The 6,992-nt window shown below is 28.3% G+C and overlaps 1 protein-coding gene across 1 annotated transcript; it reads left to right on the plus strand.

The window, feature by feature from the left end:
• The first annotated feature begins 2,168 nt into the window (after positions 1-2,168).
• On the plus strand, positions 2,169-6,562 carry LOC114424193 (FBD-associated F-box protein At5g22730-like). Its single transcript, XM_028391046.1, has 3 exons — positions 2,169-3,209; positions 4,681-4,830; positions 5,587-6,562. The coding sequence occupies exons 1-3, from the start codon at positions 2,169-2,171 to the stop codon at positions 5,905-5,907; spliced, it is 1,512 nt and encodes a 503-aa protein (XP_028246847.1). The 3' UTR covers positions 5,908-6,562.
• The last annotated feature ends 430 nt before the right edge of the window (positions 6,563-6,992 follow it).

Here is a 6,992-nt window from a genome sequence, read left to right on the forward strand (position 1 = left end):
TTAATTCTAAATTCTTTGACAATATTATTTTTATTAAACTTTATATTAGGGGTATTTGTGTTCTATTTAGTTTAATTTTTGAGTAAAAAGTCATTCAAATCAAATACAAAATAAAGATACAATTTCATTTAATTCGAGGTAAGTATAACATCAAATCCAAATTCATCTTTTTGATTTCAGTTTGAATTTTTTTTATTTTTTTAATTCATTATCAAAATTTAAAATCTTGCCAAGTAAGCTTACATAATTATTATTATGTTATAATATTTAAAAAATGACTTTTATTTTTTTATTTAATTTTATTTAACATATTTTAATTAAAAATTATCCTTTTCACTCTTATTTAGCATTATTATAAAATATATTACCAACTCTTTTTATAACATAATCATAATTTGTACATCATTTAATATTTAATATCTTTTTAACATATTGATATATTATTTTTAACATATGAAAATCAACTATGCATTTTGATTATAAAAGAAATATAATAAATTATTACATACTTATTATTAAATACCACAACAAAAATCATATATTACAAATTTATTACAAAAATAAATACACTAAATTAAATCACATACTATAATTATTATAAATTAAAAATAATACTAGTTACATAAAATTAAACATCCGTTGAATAAAATCAATATAATTATAATATGTAATTTAGTTTGGTTTGGTTCAATTTTGATAACAAGATTCAAAAATTAAACCAAATAAAAAATATTATGCAATTTTTTAGATTTTTGAATTTTGTGATTTTTTATTTAAGTGATTTTTGGTTTTTTTTAAAGATTTAACCATTTATAAACTATTTGATTTGGTTTTGAACAATCGTAATTTATATGTGTACTAAAGCTAAAAAAATGAAATATTAAATATAATTTTTACAAATTTTAAATATTAAGTATTTATATTTATTTAATACGTTAATTATTTTTATAAAATATATAATTAAGATGATTAATAAAAAAGTATTATGAAATTAATATTGGGTCTAAGGCATTATACTTAAAGTTCTTTGCTTTTTTCACATCAAGGTCAGATTATTTTCTATATTTTCTACAAATTTAAGGTGTGTTATCCATTAAATTGCATCCATTGAATTAAACTTGACTGTCTAATTGTTATCGGCATGGACTTGACGGCCAAATAAGATAAATGGCAAATTATTAACGAAACTCGTCCATGTCCATTTAAAATCATGATCGATTAGATCGAGTCAGAAAGAAACACAATAACGGATATGATTTGAATACTCTTGTCTTTATGTGACGAGAAACAGAACATTAAAATCAATAATCAATTATACTGATAATAAATAAAAAAATTAAAAGAGAGAAAATAATTCATACAAAACTTTTTGATTGTTTTTTTGGATGGAAACAAAAGAAAAGATGAAGAGAGAAATATATATTAATGACATATAGTAAGTAATTTAGAAAAAAAGATATAAATTAACTATTTTTTTTTAATAATGATTCCTGTGATTCATGTTTGCAGGAATCATGAATTTTGAACGAGTCAAATTTTTTTCCTATCAATTATTATCTTGATAAATTAAATAATTATGTCTTATAAATAAAAACAAAGAGAATATATAATTAATTTTTTTCATGATAAAAAATTATAACTATATTGATATAACAAATAATAGATAAATAACATATAAAAAAAGAAAAAAAAATAAATCAATAAAATATATTTTTATATATTTTTAAAATAAAATAAACAGTAATAAAATAACTTAATATAGTCGTAATTTATAGGAGTATAATTTTATTTAAAAAAAATTGGATAACCATTGCCCCTGCTATATATTCACCCTTCCATCGATAATTCCGACAGTGACACAAAAAACAAAGATACAGATCCTCAATGGTTACTCTTATCTTAAATTACACGAAAGACCATGTATGAGCCGGCAATACGGGGATGATTCCTAGTATCCCTTAATCAATTTGAATCATTTTCCAAGATATGTACCAAGTTCATTGGCTGCTTAATTATCACAATTTTAATGAAGACAAAACCATGCACTTTGTGATATCCGCACTCCTCCTTACGCCTTATATAAATTACGGCTTTGTCATTGTTGATCTCTCCTTTTGGCCACGGTCACTACTTTCTCTAGTCTAATCTAGAGAGAGTGCACACAAAAGATGAAGAATCAAAATCGGAAGAAACAAGGGGAATCGGCAGCTAAGTGTAAAAAAGAAGATTATATCAGCAAACTTCCCAATAGCATCATATGCAACATCTTATCTTACCTCAAAGTCAAGGATGCTGTGACGACCAGTGTTCTTTCATCCAAATGGAGGAACATTTCTTGCAATCCAAGCAACCTTATTCTGGATGAAGACAACATGCTAATTAAGCGAGAACACTCTCTAACCTATGTTTTGCTCCACCTAAGCGTGGTGCAAAGGTTGGAATTCAAAAGGGGCAGAACCTTAGCCTTCGTTAGTAATGTCAACATGTACTTGTCACATGTTGAAGAAGTCCAAAAGATTGACAAGTTAAAGGTTTGCTTCACATTTCGCCATAATGAGTATGGCTCCACTGATCTTGATCGGTGGATTCGTTTCGCCGTCGAGAAAAATGTGGAAGAGATTGATCTTTGCTTGTTGGAAGAGAATCATCATCACCTGATCAATGCTAGTCCAAATGATGGATACTATGTTTTCCCCTGTGAAGTTGTTGGCAATTATGAGGGTCAAAGTGGCTCCAAGTCATTTCTGAAGAGTCTTCGATTGGCACATTGTGTACTTGCACCCCACATGTTACATAACTTGGGTTTTAGCACACTTACTACTATGGAACTCTTCAAAGTAGATCTGAAATCTGAATTGCATATTCAGATTTTGTTGTCTAGCTGCAGTAACCTTGAGTTTTTTGGGTTGTCTGAATGTTACAACATGAAGAATCTGAAGATAGAGCACCCCTATTGCCAGAAGTTAAAGTACCTGAAGGTGAAGCTTTGCCAGGAGTTGAAGAAACTTGTGCTCTACAGCACCAGCTTGGAGGCCTTGGAATTCAAGGGAAGCAAAATTGAATTTGTGTTCGATGCTCCAAGACTTAAAACTTTCTACAGTCCTGTGAGTGATACTGATGCTTGTCATAAGGAGCTTTGGCCAGTCTTTAGGCTTCCCATTGACATACCCCAGCTTGAAACTTTGATCATGGAATGCAGCTGTAACATGGTATGTGGTTTTCAGCATGAGTTTTGAATATTTTTCACATCAATTTTTGTTACACACTTTCTTGTACATCTGTTTGAAAACATTTTTTCTTTTCTTTTCTTATCCGGCCAACAACGAAGATGATATATATTAGGATACCTTAATTTATAAACATCTGCCAACATTTTTTATTTTTCTTTCTTTTTATGATATCATATCACGGATTTTATCAATCAATTATCTTTTCTATTTTTTTATGTATCTCAAGGTGAATATATTCTTTTGATGTACGATAATTATTATTACTATGATGTAACCAGAAGAAAGAGATAAAAAGAAAAGTAAGTATTAATAATGAATTATTTATAATGAGAGGTGTCCATATATCACTACTCAATCACTAATGCATCCAACAATGATATTTTTGACACCCTTTTACTTTTAACGTTATCATTAGACTCCAATTTTTATGTCAGAAAAGATGATATGAAAATTCAATTTCTATAATCCTTCTTTTTTAACAACAGGCAGAGTGTGAAGAGTGGTAATTAACTAGGACCCCAGTTTGAACTATTTACAGTTTAGATGGGATTGGAAGGATCATCGAGATAAGAAAAAGAAACAAAAGACAGAAATATTACGAATATACTTTTTTTATTACATTCCTTTTATTAATTAAACTCTATTAAAAATTATAAATTTTTATGAATCCTTCGTTTTATCTAATGAACATATCTCATGATTTTGTAATTTAAAAAAAATTATCTAATAAAAGAATGTGTATTATAAAGAGTGTGTTAAAAAGTATACTATTAGAATTAATAAAAAAAGGAAGAGAGAGAACAATAACTTTGAAAAAAAAGGAAGAGAGAAATAAAAGACAGATAAAAAATGAGATGGAAGAAACAAAAATTAATGACTATAATTATTGGAGTTAGAAAGTGTAAAATAAGAAAGGGTACTAGTATTTGGATATATACTTACAAATTATAAACACTTCATTAAAATGTCTCATTTTTTTTCTCTTCATTCATCTAACATCACATAACCAGTTATGAGTCACTCCTCTCTCCTCTTTCTCTCTCAAGTTGTTAACATTCAAGCAATGTCCAAGAATATATATTTTTTAATAGAGCAGGGAATTTTGAACACCCTGATTTACAAATACCTTATTAATATTCTACTTTTTTTCCTTCTTATTGTACTACTTATTTTTTTCCTATTTTATCTTTGTCGCTTGGTATTAAATAGTATTTTGAGTAGTGTTGACAAAACATTTTTATTTCCAATAAAGAATGTCAAGTAAAGGTTATATTATTTTATCTCCTCTTTCTTTCTCAAGTGATTTAGCATTTTATAGAAAATTTTAAAAGGTGTAAGACAGAATGGGGGTGTGAAAAATCATTCAGTTTTTAATGCCAATATTCAACCCGTTTGATCGAGTATCAATTGTTTCAAAATCTTTGACATATTTTTCTTTATGGGGCTTCAGGGTAAGGTTATGACAAACAGATTGCCGACGTTGACATTTCCATGTTTGAGGCATCTGGAAGTTATCAAAGTGTCCACACAACGACAGGACCTGTGGTGGGTTGCGAGAACTCTGAAGGCATGCCCTATGCTTCAAAGACTAGAGTTGCATGTAAGTTTCTCTTTTCTAAAATCTATTTATATAATATATCAATTTTGAAGCACAAATTATAAGATTGTCATCTAACTAATAATACATCAATATTATTTAGCGTAGTTGTCATCCTTTAATTTTAAATATAACTTTTGATATATTTCTCCCTCTTCACTTTCATAATAATTTTATTTTAATTTTCAAGATTGTCTCTCTATGATAACAGTGTCTTTATTTCCAGACAAATAAATGATACAATATCCTTGATAAGGAACCAATGTTTTATGTCAAGTAAACTGTAAACAATTCATCTGTGATCTTGCACATTTCCCTTGGCATATGAATCACATTAATGAAGAGAAATCGATATTTATATTCTTTTTACTATATTATTGATATAAGATATACCTCATATCAATAATATTTATATTCTTTTTACTATATTTAATCATCTGTAATATTTATATTCTTTTTACTGGTTGGTCACTTTTAATAAAATTCTTCTCTTTTTCAAACACGTTTATTCCTTCTACAATATTTAAATTTGAAACTTTATTTAAAGACACCATATCAATATTATTAGACCAACTACTTGTTGGTAGAGGGATATTTATATAACTGTACAATTGAACATCTTCAAAATCTGCCGTTTAATGTTTAATATGGTATACCACTTCAACTAAAACAAAGAAAAGATGAAAAGCCATCTAGAATTTAATGATTTTTTTATGATAATTTATGTTTACATTGATACATTGATCTAACTTGTTGCAGCTGAAGACCTATCTTTGTATTGATGATGATGTAAGGGAAAGAGGTTGGCCTCCCAAATTTGAGCATAATCATCTCAAGGAAGTTGTAATAACCGGCATTAAAGGATACTTATGTGAAATTGAAATTGCAATTTATCTTCTAAGGAACGCAATTTCACTTGAGAAGATGACAATAGATCCACGTGCAAAAGTTTACATTGAAAACGGAAAATGGGGTCAAGCAGAAGCTTTTGGGAATTGGAGCAGGGTAGGGAAGCCGAAGGTCCATAGACATCTAAAGCAAGAAGCTAATTCTTCAGCAGTGGAATTGTTGATAAAGTAAACAAAAAGGGATGCAAGAATCTTGCTATGTGCAACATCTCCTCAAGCAATAGAGATAGAATCAGACAAGAAAAATGGAAGCTAGGAAAGAAATTCATAAAGGCATAGCTAACAAGGAGCATATAATAATAATAATAATAATAATAATAATAATAATAATAATAATAATAATAATAATAATAATAATAATAATAATGGTAAAATATGTATTCCTGTTTAGTCTATGTATTTAAGTAAAATTTGATTTTAGTTTTTAAACTTTAATTTTTATTAATTTAGTCCCTGAATCTTATTGAAAAGAGTGATTTTCACCCATTTTCTTCGGTGTTAACATCGTCTGTGAATTGGGATGAAAACAATTGTTTTTAAAAGTTTAGGGACTAAATTAATTAAAATTAAATTTGGAAATTAAAATTAAGTTTCAGATAGACTAAAAACATATTTTATATAATAATATTGTAAACTTGTAATCCGTAGTTCACTAGTATGCACTATGCAATAAAGAATAGTCATATATATGTAAAAGGACAATGCTGGACCTCGGAGTTCAGCTGAACACAAGTTTCCCCAAACACTTCAAATGAAATGAAATACAGTTCCTTGTTGGTTTTCAATGTACACATATAGCCTTGCAAGTAATAAAAATGATTTTGGTTCATACTTTGTTATTTAGTGTTAGTTGTTCCCAAAAGTTCCCCCAAACACTTCACTTAATTAAGACTATTCTATCTAAGGGTAATACAGAATAGAACTAGCCACACACGTACGTGAAGTGCTCAGAGGAACTCCAAGAGACAGCCAACATTTAATCCGAGACATGCTTCATGGCTAGACAATATGCACACAAAGGATCCTATTTATAGGAAAGAAATATGTTCAGAGAACAACTAAATGATGTGGAATTTATGTGGACATGGAGATTTTTAACAAAAAATTGTGTCTGGTACTGAACCTGAACCTGGTCAGGATGTTTGCTAAGATTCTAATGGGTTTGTTTCTGGTAAAGTGATTCTAAGTTGTATAGCCATCAAAAGCTAACACAAGATAAATTCTCAATCCCTTTTTAAGCCATTTTAGTATCTCATG

This window comes from Glycine soja, chromosome 8, assembly GCF_004193775.1.
Source record: "Glycine soja cultivar W05 chromosome 8, ASM419377v2, whole genome shotgun sequence".
Classification (NCBI taxonomy): Eukaryota; Viridiplantae; Streptophyta; class Magnoliopsida; order Fabales; family Fabaceae; genus Glycine; species Glycine soja.

What these genes read in the sequence shown, in the direction of transcription:
- LOC114424193 (XM_028391046.1), top strand. Translation starts at nt 2,169, where the DNA reads ATGAAGAATCAAAATCGGAAGAAACAAGGGGAATCGGCAGCTAAGTGT. An exon ending in TGGAATGCAGCTGTAACATG is followed by an intron (nt 3,210 to 4,680) that starts GTATGTGGTTTT and finishes ATGGGGCTTCAG; the next exon opens with GGTAAGGTTATGACAAACAG. An exon ending in TTCAAAGACTAGAGTTGCAT is followed by an intron (nt 4,831 to 5,586) that starts GTAAGTTTCTCT and finishes AACTTGTTGCAG; the next exon opens with CTGAAGACCTATCTTTGTAT.